This window comes from Notamacropus eugenii, chromosome 1, assembly GCF_028372415.1.
Source record: "Notamacropus eugenii isolate mMacEug1 chromosome 1, mMacEug1.pri_v2, whole genome shotgun sequence".
Classification (NCBI taxonomy): Eukaryota; Metazoa; Chordata; class Mammalia; order Diprotodontia; family Macropodidae; genus Notamacropus; species Notamacropus eugenii.
The window spans coordinates 410,986,506-411,010,338 of NC_092872.1; the positions used below are offsets into that span (position 1 = coordinate 410,986,506).

Sequence of the window (23,833 nt, forward strand, 5' to 3'; positions counted from 1 at the left end):
CTTTTTCAATTTGGCCAATTCTGCTTTTTAAGGCATTCTTCTCCTCCTTGGCTGTTTGGACATATTTTGCCACTTGGATTATTCTATTTTTACGGTTCTATTTACTTCAGTATTTTGGGGGGTTTTCCTTTAGCGAGCTGTTACTTGTTTTTCATGATTTTCTTGCATCACTCACATTTCTCTTCCACTCTTTTCCTCTACTTCTCTCACTTGATTTCCAAAACCCTTTTTTAGTTCCTCCATGATCTGTGACCAATTCACATTCCTCTTGGAGTCTTTTGATGTAGGAACTTTGACTCTGCTGTCCTCCTCTAATTGTATGCTCTGATTTTCTTTGTCACCAAAGTAATATTCTATAGTATGAGTTCTTTTATAATGTTTACTCTTCTTCCCAACCAAACACTTGACGTTCTAACTTTTTGGCTTTAGTGATTTTGTATCAGTCATTTGTGCCCCTACTGTGTGTGGGCTCAGAGCTCTGAAATAAGCCTCTGCCATTCCTGCTGCCACCTCTGGCTGCTGCCAGCTTTATTCCTAGTGCCCTGGGACTGGGACCAGACCTGGCCAGACCCGGTGCTCTTCTTTCCCTCAGGTCCCAAGGAGTTTTCCCACTGACCTTTGCAGCTTTTAGGGGTTGAAAAGTCTGGAAAATGTCACAGTTGCCAATGATTCAGTCTGCTGAGGACAGCTCTGGCCAGTATATGCTGGTGTAGCCCATACTGAAATGCACTCTGCTCCTTGCCCTCTTTGACAGACCCTTTCTGTAGACTATCCAGGTCATTTTTGTGGGTTCTGCAGCTTTAGAATTTGTTTAGTCATTTTCACAGGTATGTGGAGGGCTTTGTTGGAGAACTCAGGGAAGTCCCTGCTTTTACTGCACTGTCTTGTCTCTGCCCCCAAAAATATCAGTTTCCTATTTTTGTATTTTTTACAAATAGAATTTAAAATTTATGTACAAGTAAATGTCCTCAAAGTCAACCAGGTTTGGTAGGTTTTTGCTGGTAAACTGTTGATTTTCTGGGCCCTCCTTCTTCTTTATGTCTTTCTTGTGTCTTCTCAGAGCACTTCCCTTGTGTTTTCCAGGAAACTTTACATTCTAGTTGGTATCACAATTAATTAGGCAAGCCTTACCTTACCTAGTGGATAGTAAACTCAAGGATAAGAATCATCTTAACCATTTATGTATACACTGAGTCACAAACAATTTATCTACCAAATATCATGTTCTATAAAACAAGTCTCTAAGAAGGACAAGCAGGTTGTATTAAACACTTGCCATAGTGAAGAAAGTATATGAACTCAAAGGTCAATCATTAAACTCTGCCAGGGCAGAGATAGGATGCTAGATTAAGTACCCATAACTTATCTTTTTTTCTAACCCCGAGTGGCTATACAAGAAAAAAACTTGAAGACAGCAAATTATTTTCTGATTTGATAGAAGTATCTCATTCTTCCAAATTTGCTAAACTATTAAATAATGAACATTCTCAATCTAAAATAAAACCTTCACATAAGGAACAAGTCCACTTGGCAGAATAATATTGGAACGACCAGCTAAAAGAAAACTCCCACCAACTTCTTGAATTACCATTCTCATGGCAGTGTTGTACCTGATGATAAAATATCTATGCTTTAAAATATTAACCACAAATGTTCATTTAAGGAAATAGGTTTTTATTAAAATTCATAATTTGCTCATCTATATTTGAGCCTTTCGACTATTAAGTAAGGTCCCACTAATCTGCACAAATGGATTGAGTACTGGTCCCAAACTGGTTTTTCTACAAGTTGAGGGGATATCTAACCTGGAAAATGAGTAGGTATCCTTTTTCAGATGAGTCTTTATTTGTACATTCTGTGATACTACACAGAAATCCTAACATAAGTTATTTTTCTGATACATCATTCAATGGATCCACCAACTGACTGTCATCAGGAAAGAAACTGATCAAAATAATTTATTTCTGCCCTTTTCTTCTTTCATACTCTGAAATATCTTGGTCTTCATGTTGTTGGAGGAGAAAGGTCCACAGGCCTATTACCATAGGCCCCCAGGTTAGTATAATTTTTAGCAAGTTGTATTTGTCATGTGGGTTGTCCCAAGGATAAAGTGCTGAATGGACTAAAATACAGTACAGGAACAGCCTATGAGAAGAGCTGGACCAGCTGTGATACCAAATGCAAGGTGAATGTCATCTTATCTGTATGCCATCCTGAAACCTCCTCAGTATTTTCTTAATAATTGTACTTATCAAACTTTCTTTTGCCCTTGTATGTAATTATCAAAAATCAAACATTCTGCTCAGCTCGGTTTTTCTGGGTTTATGTTCAGGCTCTGTATTGCAAAATGCTACCTCAGGTTGCATCATGGGCTTTTTTGCCTTTAAGAATAGGTTGTTTCTTCACAGCTGAAGCACTTTGTTCTGGATTTTTTATAAAATATATCTACTTTTGGAAAGAAAGCCTCTACAAGAATTAAAATTTTAAGGGTGGAGCTTTACTCTGGTAGCAATTTGTGTATTTGATCAATTGGTGTTTTTCTGTTTCTATACAAAATATTTAAATATTTTATTTATAGTAGTTCCTGCAATACCATATGCAAGTTTTTATTTGTTTGTCAAGTTGGTGTTTGATTTGGCTTGGTTTTTGGCATCTTGCTTTTCTGGGAAGTCTATCATGGGCACTCTTTCAAGTTCAGTTGCTTTGGTTTGTTGTGAATTCATTTGTACATTTAATGTTCAGATTTTTGCTTATTTTTCATCTCAGATTTTCTTCCATTCCTGCATTTTTATGTTATAAATTTGCCATTCTCTTTCAGAATCATTGGTACTTTGAAGAGATTCTTCACTGTGTATTCCCTGAATTTTCTTTTTGAATTTGGTGTTGGAAGCTCTTATTGTTGACCTAATTTCACTACTAAATATATTCTTTAAAAGCTTTTTTTTTTCTCTCTTGAACTGTTCAGTGGTTTTTTTGGTGTTCTGTGATCTTTGGGGAATCTGAAGAATTCTCTTTTTCATTTGGGGATTCTTGGTTCAATTGCTTTAAGAGTATATTGCATTAATATGGTGTTCATAATCTCTTCATATTTTTATTAACTTTCCCTCTGTCTTAGCCTTTCTGTTTCTTTTTAATCAATTACCATTTTATATTCAATCTTTCTCCTTTGGCATATTTTTAAAAATCTTTTTCTTGTGGTCCTAAGAACTTGTCTCTGGTTTCCCTCTTTACCTTTTAATTTCTTTCCCAATCACTGCTTCACAGATTTTTCCCTTTCCCAGGCAACAAAGTTCCTGCACAAAGTAACATCTGAGAGGATAGAACTGACCAGATCCTTTCATGCATATTCAGAAGTCCTTTCCCCTTTTCCCAACTCCAGACTGCACTCTATGCCACCCACATTGTTTATCCCTTAAATCTCTAGTTTTTTTCTCTTTTCTTTATGTGACTTGGCAGAACAAGAATGTGCTACATCTTATCAGTGATTGATAAGGAGGAGCGAAGGAGGGGGGAGAGGGCAAATGTTTCAGCTACGTCACTTCTATGAGGGGAACAGGCAGTAAACTCATCTCCAGTTGAACCCTGGATGGTTAAGCATGGGATTTTATTTGGGGAGATTTGCACAGAGTTCACCATCTTCTGACATGTCTGATAACCCCAAATGAGAGCTCAAAATACTTAAACTCTCCAATGTCATTTAATGATATTTTTACATTTATATTATTTCTGTCCTCTTGTTTCATTGGTTCAGCTTTAGTTACTTTATGCTTAGCATAATTCCTTTTGTCAATGTTTTTGAGTGGAGAAATTTCTGGTAATTAGCTATTGTCCAACCATGTTTCTCCATCCTGTACTTAGGAAGCTGAAGGCAAGTACCCAGTTTTGCATTTATCTCTATTAAATATGACCTTATTAGATTTGCTTCATCCATCTGTTGACCTGTTTTAAGATCTTGAGTCTTTTAGTCATTGTGGTGTTATATTTCCATTATATCACATTACTTCTTATAGTTGTATTGGAAGTGAAAATAACTAGGCTAAGATTGAGTAGATTGTTTCAGGCTCTCAGAGAATATCTCTGCATTTTTTCTGTTTGATTTGTTTTGTTTTCTGAGTCCTAGATGGCAGAGACTGCAGTGAAGTACCCTTAAGATAAGCAAATCAACTATGGTCAGATTAATTCCTAAAACTAATACGTGTACTTACACATTCCCCATTATGCAGTTTCTTAATGTTCAGTCCTTTTTCTCTGGAAGAGAGGAAGTTCAGGATCAATAAACATTGTAAGAGATTAAGTACTAATGCAGTTCACTCTATTTTGTCCCAGAGATCTGAGAAATGGGATGTTTTGGCACATATCCTGATTGATCATTAAAATTGTGAAAGACCTTAGAGATCATTTAGTTCCAAGTTTTCAAGGAATAATCTCAAAGGCATCCATAAAATTAGTAGTACCTCCTGGTTTCCAACCCTAATCTCTTGATCCCTGAACAGTATTTTTTTTACTTCTTTGACTGCTATGCTAGCTTTAAAGAGGCACATCTCATTCCAGTACGAGGAAGAACTTCACACAAACTCGAATGGCAGAGTAGTAGGATAAAGTGCTTCAGGAGGTAGTGAAGTCCCTGTCACTGGAAGTGCCTAAAGAAAGACTGGAGGATGGAGTTAAAAGGAGTGACTTAAAGGGGATTCTAACTCTAGGTATGGATTGGACTAGCTGCACTCTGAGGTCTTTTTCAATTATGAGATTTATGTAACTCCAAGCTATTTTAGTTCCTTGTTGTCCTCTCTACCTCAACTCAACTTCCATAGAAGCCCAAGTGATTTTTCCTAATGGTCATCTGACCATGGCACCCTCTAGTTAAGAAACTCTATTCTTTCCTTATTATCTCTATGATCAAATTTTGACTCATCTGTTTGGCTTTTAAAATTCTTCATGACTTGATCCTTTTTTATGTTGTCAGACTTCTGACAAATGACTACCCTTCTCCACATAGATAGTGAACCAGTGACATAGGCTTACTTCTTGCTCACATAAAATTCTCCATCTCTTGCCCCATGACTGTTAACCATTCCAGGCATGATATCTGTCTCCACTTCTTAAAAGTTTCTTTCAAGACTTAACTTAAATGCCCCATTCTCTATGACGTTTTCCCCATCCCCCAAGTTGGTAGGGCCTTCCTTTTCTAAGTTGCTTTGTGTCTTCTGTGTATTCATTGTGTATACCTACGTATGCACATGGTTTCTTCCCCATTGTAGTGTAACGATGATGGTGGTAGTGGTGGTGAAAGTGATGGTGATGACAGTGATTGTGGTGGTGGTAGTGGTGATGATAACTAACACATATATAGTTAAAGGTTTTCAAAGTGCTTTACAAATATTTCATTTTACCCTCACAACACTGAGGAGTAGAGGTTATTAATACCTCTATTTTACAGATGAAGAAATGGAGGCAAACCAAGGCTAAATGACTTCCCTAGAGCCACTGTGTGAAGAAGTATTTGAACTCAGGTCTTCTTTACTCCATGTTCTGAACACTATCCGCTGTAACTCTTACATGACTAGTGTAAAGTTTTTGAGGGCAGGGACTATATATATATATGTAATTTCTATCCCCAATGATTAACAAATCTCTGGCAAATAGCATGTACCTAATAAATGCTTATTATTGGTTTTAGCACTGGAAGTCGCGCCTTGAGGACATAAAGTGGGTAAGCCTGAGCTAACTAGCTGAACTTTTTACTCACATATTAGTGGCACAGAGTGCACATTCATTCACATAAGTCTTCTTATCAGTACCACAGATTGGTTTGAAGGCATCAGGGCATATTATACTCTTACTGGTGCTGGGGTATGCAGAGCAATCAACCTGCAAGTAAAAGACAGGATAGAGATGGTCCTCTAGCTCCATTATACTCTTAGAAACTTATTTTTTTTCAAACTCTCATGCTAATGTAGAATGTCCCTGCTAAATCATTGATCATTTTGTGACCTGGGTCTAGTCACTCTTCCTCCCTCTCTCCCATTAGAATTGTAGTCATTACAGTTTTAAGCTTGGGGTCAGGAAAATCTAAGTATATCTACTGCTTCTGAGACTTACTATCCAAATGTTCAATAGCAAGTCACAACTTCTCTGACTCTCACTTTGAACGTTCAAAAATAAGGAGGTTGCAATAGAAAACTCCAAGGTCCCTTTCAGCTCTACATCTATGAAAGTGCACTCTCTGTCCCTTTCCCTGTCCTTCTCCCTGTCCCTCTCCCTGTCCCTCTTCCTTTCTTTCCTCTCACTGTCCTTCCTTCTCTATCAACCTGAATTTCTTAGTCTTTAAAATGAACTATAGGATATCAGTGCTGGACCTAGGATGTGAGAGCTTAGGAGAGACCCTGAGAAATGTTCTGGTATAATTCTTTCCTTTTATAAATGAGGAATGTAATGATGCCCAGAGACCCCAAAGAGGCTTGCCCAAGGTCATACAATAAGTAGCAAAGTCAAAAGTAAAAAGATTTTTTTCTTCTGAGCTCAAGGCTAGGGCTCTTTCTAATTCATTGTGCTGATCTTGGAAACTATAGTCAACATAAAATCTCATCTTTTCATTGATCTGATAACAATCACAGAATAATGTACTCACTTTTTGCCCTTTTGCATCATCTTCTGAGGGAAAGGAGGGAAAAAAGTGATTATAAAGATTTAGAAGTTGAACAGATTGAATTTAACAACTGAAATGTACTTCTTAATCTTATTGCATTCTAATAGGTAGCCAAAAAAGGTGTCTCTTTATTTCCTAACCCTTATTGGGCAAGGCTAGGATAAGAGAGGAAGGAAAAAGATGCAGTTGTCCAGTAGACCTATTTTAGTAGAGGAAAGTTGGCATTTGCACTAGCAGTCAATTAGACTCATTGTTTTTGCATGCTCACTGGAAACAAGTATTTATGAGATCTTTTATTTATCAAGATTAGAAACTCTGCCCAGAATGATCCATTAAACTTAAGCTCTGCCCACTCTTTGATATCATTTCTACCATACACAGTACCCAAACCCCATGACATCATTGAACTTTCCCCAAGACTTGCCCACCTTGTGCCATCCCACATTCTGACCCTCAGATGCCAATGTAAGCCATTCATCAATTAGTACCTACCAATGATAGTATCTTTATGTTACCACTGTGACCCTAAAGTCAACTTAACCTGTATTCTTAGTTGCCCTGCTTTCCAGAAACACTGGACCCAGAGCAAACAGAAGGCCTAGAACAAGTCAAGAATGAAGCCCACTCTGAGCTGACATAATTTGCTATTTTCAACCCTAAACGAATATTCAGTGTGCCTTTCAAAATCAAACCAGCTACAAACTAGGAACCGGTCAGGCTGTACCAGACTGATAAACTATGTGCAGCTGAGACGCTTTTGGATAAGCATTTCATCCTATTTTCGTGGTCTACTAGTTCCCAAAGAAAAGGAAAAATGGGGCTGGCATTGCTCCTTTCTTCCTACTCCCTCTTGCTCCCCCCTCTTTTTCTCTCCCCTTTTCTCTCACTTTGGTAAAGGGACTGACTAGTCCTTTCCCCTCCCATATGATTTCACCTTTTTGTGTAACCTTTAAATACCTAAATCTCTGCCTACATTGCCAGCTTCCTTTGTATTCAGCATAATGAGCTCCAAATTGCATGTCCTTTTGCTTTCTCTTGTAATAAAATAAGTTGCTACTCCTGTCTTTTGGAATCATGTCAGTTGGATTGTTGCCAACATCATCTTAGTCTGTTGTCTCCACTAGGCCCTTCATGCCCTTAAGCACAAAAGAAAAGACTCTACTATATCACATAAAATATTATATCTAGAAAGGGAGTAAAAGAACAATTTCACACACCACTATCCTCTCCTCTGACTTTTGTTACATATGAAGAAACTGGAGCCCAGAAAGGTTATGAAAGATTTAGGATATGAACTCAGGGCTTTTGATGCTCAATCCAATTTTCTTTCCATTTTGCCATGATGTTTTGAGAGTTGACTTTAGACAAATAAAATGGAATATCAAGTGTTTGATTGAGGTAAGAATGATCGTTTTAAAATTAAGTATTAAATCTGGAAAGACTTACAACTGATGCAAAGTGAAGTGAGTAGAGCAAGGAGAACATTGTACACATTAACAGCCATCTTGTATGACGATGAACTGTGAATTATTTTACTATTCTCAGGAATACAATGATCCAAGACAACGCAAATGGTTCATAATGAAACATGCTATCTGTCACCAAAGAAAGAACTGATATAGAGTTACAAACTGAAGCATACTATTTTATTCACTTTCTTTCTCTTTCTTTTTCTTTATTTCTTTGTTTCTTTTTTCCTTCCTTTCTTTTTTCTTTGACTTTTTTCTCTTTCCTTCTTTTCTTCTTCCTTCCTTCCTTCTTTCTTTCCTCCTTTCTTTCTTTCTTTCTTTCTTTCCTCCTTTCTTTCTTTCTCCCTTTCTTTCTTCCCTCCTATCTTTCTTTCCTCCTTTCTTTCTTCCCTCCTTTCTTTCCTCCTTTCTTTCTTCCCTCCTTTCTTTCTTTCTTTCTTTCTTTCTTTCTTTCTTTCTTTCTTTCTTTCTTTCTTTCTTTCTTTCTTTCTTTCTTTCTTTCTTTCTTTCCTGCTTTCTTTCTTTCCTCCTTTCTTTCTTTCTTCCCTCCTTTCTTTCTTTCTTTTCTTTTCTTTCTTTTCTTTCTTTCTTTCTTTCTTTCTTTCTTTCTTTCTTTCTTTCTTCCTTCCTTTCTTCCTTCCTTCCTTCCTTCCTTCCTTCCTTCCTTCCTTCCTTCCTTCCTTCCTTCCTTCCTTCCTTCCTTCCTTCCTTCCTTCCTTTCTTTCTTTCTTTCTTTCTTTCTTTCTTTCTTTCTTTCTTTCTTCTTCCTTTCTTTCTTTCTTTCTTCTTCCTTTCTTTCTGTCTTCTTGTACAAAATGGCTGATATGGAAATGTTTTACGTAACTTCACTTTATAACTTATATAAAATTGCTTACCTTTTCAGGAGAGGAGAGGAGAGGGAGGAAAGGAGAGATAGAATTTGGAACTCAAAACTTTAAAAGAAATGTCAAAATTGTTTTAACATATAATTGGGGAAAAATAAAATATTAAAAAGAAAATAACTATGAACCAGTGAAAATAGCATCTTTTAGTATCAATCATCTGGCTATGAGTGATAAGTCTAACCTTCCTATGCACACCACTTTCAATGTTCCATTGCACAATTACTATTGATCTCTAGGAATCTTGGTTTTGTTCTATACCATTTTGGCAATATGACATAAAAACTGCAAGACATCTAGTTTGTCACCTTTCTGTCTCTGTGAGAGGTGGGATTAAGGGAGGTGTCTCTCATCTATATCCCCTATCAGACCTGTTCAACCTAGCCGAAGCTGATATGTCAGTGGATCTCATCTGTGGACATCGTATGTCTGTAGTGACGGTCATAAAAGTCTAAATGAAGTACTTTATGCTATTTATATCAATATACTAAAATCATGCATAAAGTCCTATAACACAGAAATATAGTATAGACTTTTCCCATAGCCTCACTCTTTTTGGGGAGTCAGCATGGTATTATTGATTAGATAGTTGACTGTGGAACCAGGAAGAACTGAATTCCAGCCATGCCTCTCACATATCCTGGCTATATGACCTTGGGCAAATGAGTTAACTTCCCAGGGCTCTAGCTTGCTCTATGTATATAAACCTCAGAGAAGGTGCTGACTTATATTGGTAGAGAGGGATTTCTAACTAATAAGTTCTCTATACCAAAGACATTATAGGTCTAACGTGGTACTTATCCCTATTCCTTAACTCTTGCATGAAAGACTTTACATTCTGGTTTTTACCAGGGATTAGAAATGCCTTAATGTCAGAAGCTTGCTGTCTGAACCCTTGTGTCCCTGAATCTCTTGGAATATTTTCTCTTCTTCAGAGAACTAGAATAGGTTCTCAGATAATTAGAGTTTCCAGGACACAACTATAATGTTTCATGATAATGGGGTAGTCCATGGCCCTTGGCTCTGATGGTCTATGAAGGAGCACCCCTACTTCCAGGAAAGGAAGAGGTATTTCTAAGGAATCAATAATTAGATTGGAACCATGAACCATGACCTCTGTTAGAAACCTTCTCCATCCCCCAAAACACTTTCTTACTTCGTACTAATTACCAAGGCCAGAGTGTGACCAGTATCAATGTTCACATTAATTACCTTGATTAATTCATGGTGATTAAAAATAAATATAATCTATTCTGGAGATCCTAGAGTTATTCAATGCTTGATTATATTAATGACTATCCAAAGTATTGGGAACAAGAATTTGTAACTGATATGTTGTGAATCCCCTGCACAGCCATGTTCAGTTTGTTCAGTAAACTACTCTCCCATACCCTTGTAGGTATTTGTGACATCCTTACAACTAAAGTCAGTTAATAGGAATAAGAGAATGATCATTTTGACACTTCTTCACAGTGGCAGAAAACTCATAGTAACCAATGATTTACTATCCAGAACTGACCCCTTCACATGTAAACAATCTGATCTGGAGATTATAAAGTTTATGAACAAAAGTATTGTAGTTATGACCCCAGGATTACTGATGAGCACTTACTAATAGGGTGAGTTACAACCTTTCCTATTAATTGTTTTGTCCATTTATGACATGACAGTCCTGATCAAGGAACTGTCATGTTGATATGTGTGGGAAAGTCACCAGCTTTGGGGCCTCTTAAATTTCTTTAGTCTCAGTAAGGTTTGGCAGAGGCTTGTTCTCTGTGGCAATATTTGATTCACAGGAGGTGGAGGGTTCCCCAAGATTTGGTTGTGTGTGGAATAGTTTTGTAAATGGCAATTAAAACAAAGACCTAGATTTTTTTTTTTTACCAATACACCCAAAACTCAGAGGTCCCTGAAGATTAAGTCAACCTGACATTATCCACAAATAGTTTTTAAAGTGATCATTTGTACTTAAGTCAAGTATACTATTCTCCTTTCTTCTGGACAAGACACAACAGAGTCCCAAACCAACTTAATATGGTGGAAAGAACAATGGATTTGGAGTCAGAGGGTCTGAGTTTGAATATCATTACTTCTATTTATTACCCGTGAGACTTAAGAAAGTCACTTATCATCTCTGGACTTCAGTTTCCTCATCTACAAAATGAGAGGGAGGTGGATTAGACCTCTGAAGTATATTCCAGTTCTCCTAACATAAAGCTTGAAAAAAATATTAACTACAATGTAATTGACTTGCAGCCAGGTGGTACAGTGGATAGAGTTCTGGGTATAGAGATAGGTAGACTCATCTTCCTGAGTTCAAATGTGGCCCCAGACACTTAGTAGCTAGAAGACCCTGGGCACGTCACCTAGCCCTATTTGTCTCAGTTACTTCATCTGTAAAATGAGCTGGAGAAGGAAATGGCAAAACACTGCAATATCTTTGTAAAGAAAACCCCAAATGGGATCGTAAAAGATCAGACACATCTAAAATGACAGAACAACAACAACAAAGCTTACTTGTATTGGGTTTGTCTTCCATTCCTCAGCTTTGGTAAAGTCTGTGAAAATTGAATTGTACTAGATCTGTAGAATCTGTGATTCAAATGCCATTTCTTCAGCTTCAGTACCCTTTTGAAAGACAGAGGAAGGGACAGGACGAGAACATATGTTGAGGAGTTAAGCTGAAGATGTGAGTTTTGTGAATATTGATCAAGGTTGGGGGAAGGAATGTGTGTATTTTTTTCTTTTAAGTTCTCTCAAAGAGACAGAGGCCACAGGTTTGTTGTTGGGATGTTCCGGGCATTGCAGACTCAAAATACTTTCCTTAGGTATAGAATATTCCTTCTGCCTGGCCTGGGGAATATGGGGAATAGAGGCAGTCAGGAAGAGAACCAGCACTCAAAGCATTCCTCAGAAATCTGGCCAGGGAAATTTGGCATGGCGCTGCCATATGGTGGAAATCCAGGCCAAACCTAAGCCTTCCTTTTATCTATCTATCTATCTATCTATCTATCTATCTATCTATCTATCTATCTATCTATCTATCTATCTATCTGTCTGTCTGTCTGTCTGTCTGTCTGTCTGTCTGTCTGTCTGTCTGTCTATCTATCTATCTATCTATCTATCTATCTATCTATCTATCATCTCTATCTCTTTATCCATCTATCTATCTATCTGTTTGTTCTTTTGTTCATTCATTTGTTTGCTTGTACGTTTATTTTTAGTTTTTAACAGAAACGTCCACAAGATTTTGAGTTCCAGATTTTCTCCCCATCTCTTCCCTTCACCCAGCCCAAGACATCATGCATTCTGATTATTACTTCCCCCAATCTGCCCTTCCTTCTATCACACTACTCCCTTTTCTTATCCCCATTCCTTATATTTTCTTGTTGGGCAAGATAGATTTCTATACCCCATTGCCTTTATATCTTATTTCCCAGTTGCAAGTAAAAACAATTTTAATTTTAATTTTTAAAACTTTGAGTTTCAACTACTCTCCTTTCCTCCCTTCCCACCCATCACCACTGAGAAGGCAAGCAATTCAATATAGGTTGTACATGTGTAGTTGTGCAAAAGACTTCCATAACAGTCATACTTTGAAAGACTAACTATATTTCCCTCTATCTAGTCCTGCCCCCTATTTATTCTGTTCTGTCTTTTGACTCTATCCCTCCTCAAAATACTTCTAATTACCCCTCCTTACATTTGCCATCCTTTCTATCATCCTTCTGCTTATCTCCTTCCCTCCATTTTCCTGTAGTGTAAGATAGATTTTCATACCAAATTGAGTGTGCGTGTTATTCCCTCCTGAAGCCGAATGTGATGAGGTTAAGGTTCACTCTTTGCCTCTCACCTTTCCCCTCTTCCCTTCCATTGAAAAAGCTTTTTCTTGCCTCTTTTATATGAGATAATTTGCCCCATTCTATTTTTCCCTTTTTCCTCTCAAGATATTCTCTCTCTCACCCCTGAAACTTATTTTTTAGATATCATCCCTACCTATTCAACTCACCCTGTGCCCTCTGTCTATCTGTATATAATCCTCCCACTACACTAATAACTGAGAAAATTAAATTAAATATAAATTTAAATTAATAATTCATTAAGTTAAGTGATTTAATATTAGATTACTGGGGTTGGGGAGGGGAATGGTGGAGCTCTCAGCAATAGGAAAATTGGGAATAGGAGATGGTTTGAAGAAAAATACAATGAGTTTCTTTTTAGATATACTGAGTTTGAGATGCATTTAGGACATTTAGTTTGAATTGGAGAAAAGACAACTGCTGCATGTCTAGAATGAGAAAGAGAAAGAAAGAGAGATAGAGAGAGAGAAAGAGAGAGAAAGAGAGAGAGAGATTAGGACTGGATTTATCAATCTGTGAATCATCTGCTTAGAAATGATAATCTAACTCATAGGGGCTAATGACATCACTAAGGGAGACTGTATAGAGGAAAAAGAGAAGGCCCAGGACCCAGCCTTGAACAACAGCTATGATAGATATGAATAAAAGTACAACTAGTATTGTCAAGTATGTTTAGTGTCAATGTCATTAGGACAAAGGCAGGTCTACAGTCTTGGTGAGTGCCAGAAAATAGAAGAAGTAGTAAATGAAAAGATAAACAAAAATGAAACAAAGATTATTAGTTACGCAGCAGGTGTTCCAGAAATTCTAGTCTAAGAGGCAGTTATATCTGGAGTGGGACATTAGAGGGATAAAGTTGAAAAGAATGTGAGTGAGGGAGTAGGCAGCTGGTATTGGAAGAGTATAAGACGGTGAGTGTGTTAACCACAGAGGAATAAGTCCAGGTAAAGTGTTAGTTGTTGGAGAGAGGCTTTCTGAGGGAGACAAGTGATTATTAGAATGTTTCAGGTCATCCTTTGAATTAGGTGCTGATGTTCTCTCTTATCAGACTTCCTCACAGAGATAGAAGCAACCACAAACCCCGCAAAAGGCAGGATGTGCCAGTGACATATGGCCATCTTGTGAAGTAGGAGAATCCACTCAAAGTGTTGGTAAATGTTTAGTAATTGACTTTCTGGGGAAATCACCCTACATTTGAAAGTTTACTCTGCATTTTTATATTTTCACCATCACTTTCTTAATTCTAAAAATCAACAAAGACAAAAGTAAAAAATCAAGCTCTGATCTGTGGTCTTCATGAATTTTCTGTGTATAAATGCTCACGAAAGCTGGTTAGAGCTTGTTTTAGCTCATCTTTAAAGAGGTGTGTAGCATTGGCGATGGATAGCCTCTGGAATGTTGGAGAAAGTCCTGGGGCCCTGAGAGGTTAGCAGAATGATGAAACACCTTGTAGTTAGGAAGGTGGCAGTATTTTGGGTAAGAGTAAGGCCTTGGAGGTAGGAGTGTATAGAAATCAAATTCCTTTCAAGCTAACCCCATTGATTTAAAGTTACCAGACCTTGGTAGACTATATCTTCTTGACTTGTTTTGGTATTCAGAAAAATGTAGGTTCCTTGACTACTAGAGACTACATATATTTATTTTGTTTCTGTATGCCTAGTGCCCAGAACAGCATGTTGCAAGTTATAACAGATTAATAAATGCTTATTGTACTTAATTGAATGGCTAGCAGTCAATTATCTTGGGGAAATATTGTAGAACAAGAAATATATTGCAGGAATGAAAATGACCAAATTTCTTGATTTTCTAAACACATGTGGAGTTCAAACTGTGGAACAGTGAGTTTGATTTCAATTTGGTGAAGGGAGGGGTTATTCTAGAACACATTTTTAGAGAGATAGTGGGAAGTCAGAAAAGGAGGTGATGATAAAAAAAAGAGTCAGAATAGATTAATGATCTGGTTGTTATCTAATCCCATTTACTTATTTTCACAGGATGAATAGAATGATAGATCAGGGGGATAAAGATAGAGGATAGGGTTTCTGAGGTTTAATTATGATTTTAGCAAAGCATTAGTGAAAGGTCCCTAACGCTATTTATTTGGAAAATATGAAAAAATGTGGGCTATATGATAACATCGTTCATAAATTAAAGGATTCAAATTAGGTTAAACTGAATCCACATAACCAAATAATGGTCAGGAAACAAATGGTAGCTCAATGTCCATTTAGAAAGAAATCTTTAGGTCAGTGCCCTGGAATCAAATGAGTCAAAGCTTACAAAGATAACTAATACATTGTATGATAGTCAAGATCCCAAAAGATATTAACTATAGACCATTGGGATAAATCTGATAAGAATTTTAATTGAGATAAATGTATCAAGACTTAAGCTTCAGTCAAAAGATGTACTTCACAAGCCCAAGATGGGAAGGCATAGATTCTTATTTTTTTGAATTAAACAAATCTGGGCATTTTAGTGAACTACACATTCAATATGCATCAGACCACATTTTGAGCATTGTTTTTAGTTCTTAGAATTATATTTATGGAAAGATACTGATGAATTGAATAGAATATATTTGAAAGCTCATTGACAAGATAATAAAATCAAATTTATATCATGTGATTGGTGACTTTCTTTTCTTCTCCAACAGGACCAAAATGATATCCCTGTGTTGGATTCAAGTTACAATGGCCAACTGTGGCTAATCAGACCAAAACAAACACAGGTAGGGCACAAAGTGTCCATGTGAACATTTGGGGTGGATTCTTTAAATTTACACATCATAGATTTCTTTTGAGAAACTTTAATTATGCTTTGCTCATAAAGCACAGAATATTATTTGATGAGGGAACACCATGCTGGGTGGTTCTGTGCCAGTGTCTCTCACATCTCATAATCAATTTCAGATTTCTTAAGAGAAACCTTGAGCGTGTCCTCGTATCACTTTTTCTAACCACCATGCAAGTGCTTGCCTTATGTGCTTTCCCCTTGAAACAGCCTTTTAGACAAGCATATTTTTGAATTTCAACAACATGGCCAGTCCATTGAAGTTGCACTCTCTGCAGTGAAGTTTGAATGCTTCGTAGATTAGTTCGGGAAAAGACCTTGATGTTTTGTATCGTATCCTTCCAGGTGATCTTCAGAATGTTCCTAAGATAATTCAAATGGAAAGGATTAAATTTCCTGGCATGGCACCATATACTTTCCAGGTTTCACATGCATACAACAATAAGGTCAGCACAACAACTCTGTAGATCTTCAGTTTTATAGGCAGTTGAATATCTCTTCTCTCTCACAATTTCATTCAGAGCCTCCCAAACACTGGACTAGCTCAGGCAATGCAAGCATCAACGTTATTGTCAATGTGTACATCCCTGGAAATTATTGTGCCAAGGCAAGTGAACTTATTCATGATATTCAAAATTTCTCCATTTGATTTAACTGATGGTTCCACAAACAAAAGTTCTGGTGCTGACTGCTGGAATACCTGAGTTTTTGTGGGGTTAATTGTTAGGTAAAAATTAGCCTAATCAGCATAGAATTGATTCATACTTAGATTCATCTAAGCTTCAGAGGCTGCATTGAATGCACAATCAAATATGAAGATTAGTTGAAGGAATTGGGTTCAACTACCTTGGAGAATATAATACACAGGAGAAATGATAGATGCTTAAAATATTAGAAAGCTGTCGCTTAGAAGGGGAATTAAAGGTATTCTGCTTGACCTCAGAGGGAAGAATTAATAGCTATATGTGGAGGTTACAAATAAGCAAATTTAGGCTTGAAGTTAGAAAGAATATCTGAACAGTCCTTCTCTCCACCGGAATCCCACACTAACATTCAAATTTATTATGTGGCCTAGACCAGTGTGTGGCTCTTTATCTTCCCCTGAGAGAATAAATGATGATTGTAAGAGAACCACTCAACAGGGCATTGGTTTCTGTTGCAACACGAAAGACCATTGTATTTGATTTTATGTGCAACTTTGTGAGGGTCAGCTTAGTGTAGATACTTTTTTCCTCCTTCACCAAATATTAGCATCTCTGAGAGGAGGATGCCATCTCAGTCTCTAATATTGCACAATTCTTCTCCAGGAAGCCTTAGATTATACCCAGCCCAATCAAGTCAGTGAGCTGGTATTTGTATGGCTGTAGCAGTGGGTATATTGGATCATTTTATAAAGTGGAAATAAAAGGTAGACAAATTGAATAAATTACTAAATACAAGTAATTGGCATGGATTGACCATTAGCTAGGAAGTGGACATTTAGAAGGCATATCCAGACTTAAGCAGTTACAACCCATTTGCCATAGGTGTTGATAAGGTAGGGTTTGCCCTCTGTATTTCTACTGTCCTTCCAAATAGTTGTATCCAAGAAGGTGTTCTCTCTACTTCCCTTCTTGCTCCCTCTGTTGGACCAAGTACAAGGACTGATTTGAGTCCAACACCTGATGAGATGTAAAATTTGTACAAAGATATCTTCTATGTAAATGATTTGTAATCTATAGACACTGCCTGGGAGATGTCTTACAATGTGAAATCCTCATCCTTTGGGCAGAGGAAATTGGTGGTGCTCTTTTTCCAGGTTTTTTGTTTTGTTTTATTTTTTCCAAATAAATCTAATCTTTAAAGTTCAAAAAAAGAATATCTGAACAATTAGCACTTTTTCTAAAGTGAAATGAGATGTTTATGTCTTCCAGCCATAACTAGAGGATAATTTGCCAAGTGTGTATGAATATGTGATAATGGTAATACACATTTGAAGTCCTTATTGATTCTGAGATTATGTTTCCCTGAATTTCTGAATATTCTATATTTTATATTCTAAGGTCCTTACCCTGTAATTCTTTTCTTTTATTATTAATTTGTCTACACAGCCTTAATTTTCACTGAGGGAACTCAACATACCTCTGGCTCTGCTTCCCAATAAACAGACTTGCTGTAGCATCCTTTCATAACAATGAAATGTCCTTTGAGAAGCCTCAGAAATTAGAGACTAACCCTTGTCTTAAGGGATAACGGGAAATTGGGGGAGGGCAGAGGAGAGTGTAATCAAATGAAAGAAAATATTGGGAGTAATGTCCTAAAACACCTCTAAAATAATCACCTTCTTGAAATAATAAATAAATAAGCTATAGACCAATAGAAGGAGGGAATTGGGATATAATACTATACTATCATTGAAGTATAGAAAAATGATCTCTGGATATGCATTTTAAAGTCTTGAGTTAGAAGTTCAGGTACCTTTTTTTTTTTTTTTGCACTAATTCACTATGTGACTTTGGACAAGACAATCTTCTTCACTTGAATGCAGAACACATTTACTCCCATGTTCACTGTGGTCACACTGAGGTCATCATTTATCTAATTCACAGGCTGCCTCATTTTATACTTTTTTTAGATTACACTATAGTCAAATAAAACTATCAATAAATTCAATTAAGGCATAATACAAAGGAAATTACAAAAATGGGGATCAAGTAATGAAACACTTTTGTACCCTTGTATAAAGTGATACAATCAACCTATCCAGAACAGTAATAATCCAGGGCACTCCAAAAGTCTTAGTAGAGTTGTAAGTCTTTTGTGAAACCTTATTGAATTCCATTTTAGAAAACCTATGCCACAAAGTAATCTATAATTTTATTCCCTTTGAATCCTCCTAATCCCCCATTATGGTGGAAATACACAATAACTTCAAAATTCATAGAATCAGTGACAAATAAGGAGAGTATAATGTTATCTGCTTCTTGGAACTTTTCTCCTATAATGCTATTTTGAGTATGAAGTCATGAGCCACTTCATGTGGTCCTCCTCTGCTACATTCAATATGCTGCTCCACGCATCTGCTCTTTGGTATCCATTCTTTCTACTTCTTTGTCTGATCACATTCTAGTTTGTGCTGGCCCTAGACAGATAGCTGGCTATATTTTTTTTGAATTTTCCTGCCTTGTAGATAAATTCTTTGCAATAAGAGTTCATGCCTATTGATATCATCATGCTATGGGTTCACATATTCTTCTGGGAAATGTAGTACACAGATTTTTCATGATGAATGAAACTTTCTCTCCCCCTAACATAGCTTAGGCTATGATCAACCATGATAACTGCATCTTTTTAATAGTTTAAAAAAATGCAGTTCATATAAATCTCACCGGAAGTCTAAGTAAATCCATAGACACTTAGAAAGATGTATTAATTAGTATATAGCATAGTCACAGACAATTGTTACAAGTAACAGCTAATAGTCATTGTATTTTTTCTTAAGGTTTAAAAAGCACTTTACATATAATTCATCTGATGATGTCAAATAAATATAATTATAGAATATATCATTAGTCAACAAGTTAATATTAAGCAACAAAAATGTACCAGGTACTATCCTAGGTGCCGGTGGCACAAACACAAAGAAAAAACCATCTCTATTCTTATGGAACTTGGATTCTAGTGTGGGTGACAACAAGTACATATCTAAGTTGACATCACCCCCAGGGCTATTTCTTGAACTTCTACTTCCATTGGTGGGCTAGGGTCCCTAAAGACAAATATTTTTTCTCCTCTCATGGGGCTAGGGCTAAGTCTGAGGTGTAGCGTTTCTTGTACTATCAAGTATCTTGTACTATCTTGTACTCATAAGTCACCATTCAGTGGGTTCCCCATGTAAACCAGAATTAAATAGCTTTTAGAAAGAGGTATTAACTAATTTGATATAGGAGAAAGAAAGCAATACAAAAAATTATCTGCCTCTCTTCCCCCCAAATGTTGGGGTATACACCTTCTCATGATTATACATAAAGTGTATGGGAAAAGGAGCTCAAATTTGGAGAGCATATGTAGCAAACAATTCACAGTCGCTGGTTTGGACCTCTCTTTGTCTCTCTGCATAGTCCTGATTAAATTTGCCTTACATTTACCTCTCTGCTGAGCCCTTGTCAAGTCCTGAAGTTGCCTCTCTTCACTCTGTCTAGTTTGTACTTAGACAAACTCAGTTCCAATGAAGATATTGCCATCAGTTGTTCTAGGACACTGATACTCTCACCAATGGGAATTCAAAAATGTTTGATCTTTCAAAATTCACAAGATTAATGTGGATGGTAAAGAGAGAACTCAACTCTCCCTCAAGGCCCCAAGGAGACAGCTTCTTCATGCACCTTGAGATTGGTCTGCTGCTAGATACTCAAGTCCCAAACTGATTTTTATGATTTAAATTGCTCTAGAGGTGTCTGATGCTTCTCGCTAGTTCTAATGCACTTCCTTTGTTGAATCATTTGTTTTTGTTAAATGATCAAAGCATTTAACTATTCCCAAACTAATTAAAGACTTTTTTGTACACATTTCACACATTTGTTCAATTGATGAATTTAATCAAAGAACCTGAACCTTCTGTTTTTAATTGAGTTGGGGTGAACTTGCAAACTTACGTAAAAATATAAAGAAAAAAATGCAATTAAATTTAAGGTCATTTAAGTAGAGTTAGCACTATGTGATAGATGGATCAGAAAAAGCTCCTTGTACAAAATAATATTTGGTCTGTGTCTTAAGGGGAACACATTCCAGGTGTAGTGGATATCCACTACAAAATGATCTTAAGCTACAAATCAAAACGCCATAACCTTCCAATAAAGTTAAATCATCAATGACAAACATCAACGTGCAACAAAGCATGTGAAGCTTTTCTTTCAAAATGTGGCCATTGGTGTATCTTTCCTTAAAATAGTAACAAATGTGTTGTCTTATGTAAGGAATATATTGAAGAACAGTTTGATTAGGTCACTGAGTATTGGAGAGAGGAGGCAGTAGACAATGAGTCTGCAGAAATTGTTTGACGCCACTTAAGTAACTGGCCTGAGCACCCAACCTGGAGTCAGTAAGACTCATCTTTTGATTCTGAGTAAATTCATTTCTTTGTCTTTAGATCTCAGTGATCATAAGCTGACTCTGGAGACATAAATTACAAGATAGCAAGGAAAGTGTTTCACATTCAGTACTCATGTATTAGTGCCACAGAGTACATATTTATTTGATCATATAAATTTTGCCACAGATTGGTTTGAGTATATTCAGACACAATACAGTTTTGCTTGTATCACGATATCTGTAGCAGCCAATTTTCACAATATGCCTCCTCAATTGCATTGAAGTTGTAGGCCACCCATCCGTAGCACTTAAAATAGTCATACTTGCGTGGAGTGTCACTGATCATACAGCTCAAGTCTTCTGACATTGAAATAGCCAATTCCAATTTTCTAAGTTTGACTTTCTATTTTTTAAAAATATGAATCATAAAGTGCTGGAACTACAAGGGACATTAAAACACATAATATGGAATGTGAGCACAGAAAAGGGACCCTAAGAATTCCCCTTTTAGAGAGTTTTAGTACAATCATCTCATTTTATAATTGATGAAACTGTTATTTAGAGAGGGAAGAGATTTACTTGAATCACACAGTAAATCAACAGCATATCCCTAGAGAAAAGTTAAATACCTTTTAGCATCATTTTTGTCCTTTCTAATGTATCAATATAGACCACCAACCCCCACCACATCATTAACTATTCAAACTCTGATGTCAAAAATAAAATTTGACTCACCTCTGTTCCTTTTAATTGATCATCTGAGAGAGAAAATGAATATTCCAAAGAATTAATTGGTTTATATATCAGAAACACATTCTCCTAATCTTAGTCAACCCTAATATGAGTTAAATAAAGTTTTTCTTCCTTTCTAATTTCATCCTGGACAAGGCTAGCCAGAGCCAGGAAAGGGATACAAATGGTGCTATGGCTTTCGTTAACAGTGCTAAGGGCTAATACTCACAAGGGAGAGGGGTTGAATTTGGTTTTCCTAACACTTCCTCTGAAGGACTAGAATCATAGAGTGTGAGAACTGGAGAGATGCTAGAATATGGAACAGAAAATGTCAGAGCTAAAAGGGCATTTAGAATATGGAACACTGGAGCCTAACTTTAGAATATAGATTTAGACTTCTAAAAATATAGGCTTAAAAAGATATACAGAGGGACAGAGCAAAGATGACAGAGTAGAAGCATGGACCTGCTTCATCTCTCTGCTCAAACCCTTAAAATACCTGTAAAAACATTACTTTAAACAAATTCTAGTGCAGCAAAAGCCACAAAAGGGCAGAGTGAAAGAGAAGTGCAGCCCAGAACAACCTGGAAAGACCACAGGAAGGTTCTTTTGCACCAGGCTCACAGCAGATTGAAGCCCAGCATGGGCCACACCAGCACAGACCAGATTTGAGCAGGCCTCAGGACAGTGAATCACGAGCAGCTGCTGTGGTTTCTGAATTTCTCAACTCACAAACCCCAAAGACAGCTTGAAATGTCAGTGAGAAAGCTCTTTCACCTGGCTGAGAGGGGAATTTAGTCTAGCCCCAGCCCCAGCCCCAGGGCCACAGTAGCCATTACCACAGTGGCAGCTGCTTCTAGAGCTCTCAGTCTACAAATGGTGGGGAAATCAAGTGGCTGATCTGTGTCTCAGTTGTGAGTGGTGGTCATTGGCTGAAGAGGAGCACTGACATGGGGGAGCTGGTGGTGGTTATGGAGAGGTAATCCTACTAGCAATTCCAGGGCAAAAAAGAGTGCTTGTGATTGTCACAGACCAGAGCATAGATCAGGAAAGGAGAAAACACCTCTCCATTAATTATGCCACGTTACAAGTCCCTAGAGATATCTTGGAGAACTTCTGAACTTGGGGTAGTATACTCTCCACTTGACAAAGAGCTCAAAAGTCAATAATTGACTAGGCAGATGCCCAAAAAGAGGGAAAAAGAAGACAATGAAAGATTACTTTTTGGGCAAAAATATATTTTCTTCCATTCTTTCAGAAGAGGAAGATCGAAGCATATACCAAAGGAAGAACAAAGCATACCATATAAACCCTCCCAAAAATATGCAGTCATCTCAGGCCAAGGAAGAGTCCAAAAAGAATTTTGAAAATCAAATAAGAGAGGTGGAGGTAAAATTGAGAAGAGAAATGAGAGCGATGAAAGAAAATCATGAAAAGTGAGTCAACAGCTTGCTAAAGGAGACCAAATACACACACACACACATACACACACACACACATGCATGTATGTATATATGCACATACATAGATATGGAGATGTGTGTGTGTATTTGTGTGTGTGTGCATACATATATATAAACAGAGACAGAGACAGAGAGACAGAGAGAGAGAAAGAGAGAGAGAGAGAGAAAGGGCAAAGGGTGAGCTGAATATGAAGGGAGAGTACCAAAAAAAAAAGTAATATTATTGTTCAATGGAATATACTAGGAGTAAGAGGAAAGGGAGAGGTAGAATGAAGCAAATCATATCACATAAAAGAGGGAAGAAAGAGCTTTTACAATGGAGGGGAAGAAAGGGGAGATGAAAATAAATAATTGAGCCTTACTCTCATGGGATTTGGCTTAAGGAGAGAATAACATATAGTCAATTGGATATGGAAATCTATTTTACACTGAAGGAAAGCAAGGGAAAAGAAGACAGGAGAGGGAAGATAATAGAAGGGGCAGAAAATTGGGAAAAGGGATAATCAGAAGCAAACACTACTGCGAGGGCAGATCAAAGGAGAGAATGGAATAAACAAAGGGCAGAATAGGACAGAATGAAATGTGGTTACGCTTTTACAACATAACTCTTATGGAAGTGTTTTGCATTGTTACACATATATGATCTACATTGAATTGCTCAATGAGGGTGTGTGAGGAGGGAGGGAGAGAATATGGAATGCAAAGTTTTAAGAATGAATGTTAAAATTGTTTTAGCATGCAACTGGAAATTAAGGTATACAGGCAATGGAGTATAGCAATATATTTTGCCCAACAGGAAAATAGAGGGGAAGGTATATGGGAGATGGGTGGGTAATAGAAAGGAGGACAGACTGGAGGAAGGGGTGGATGGGGTGCATGCTGTCCTGGAGTGGGGGTGTGGAGAGATGGGGAGAAAATT

At 37.1% G+C, this 23,833-nt stretch overlaps 1 protein-coding gene across 4 annotated transcripts in view; it reads right to left on the reverse strand.

Moving 5' to 3' along the window:
* Positions 1–21,765, reverse strand: part of LOC140518703 (ovomucoid-like) — a 30,836-nt gene extending 9,071 nt beyond the window's left edge. The window contains exons 1-7 of one of the 4 annotated variants that reach the window (XM_072631050.1): positions 21,681–21,765; positions 21,455–21,477; positions 15,835–16,012; positions 11,514–11,624; positions 6,629–6,648; positions 5,747–5,868; positions 4,206–4,248 (exon numbers count right to left, since the gene is read on the reverse strand). In XM_072631050.1, coding sequence (XP_072487151.1) covers positions 4,206–4,248; positions 5,747–5,868; positions 6,629–6,648; positions 11,514–11,535 — 207 coding nt within the window. In that variant the 5' untranslated portion in view covers positions 11,536–11,624; positions 15,835–16,012; positions 21,455–21,477; positions 21,681–21,765. Of the gene's footprint in view, positions 1–4,205; positions 4,249–5,746; positions 5,869–6,628; positions 6,652–11,513; positions 11,625–15,834; positions 16,013–21,454; positions 21,478–21,680 lie in introns of all 4 variants that reach the window. The other 3 variants (XM_072631048.1, XM_072631047.1, XM_072631049.1) reach the window with 3 other exon arrangements.
* Between the last annotated feature and the right edge of the window lie 2,068 nt (positions 21,766–23,833).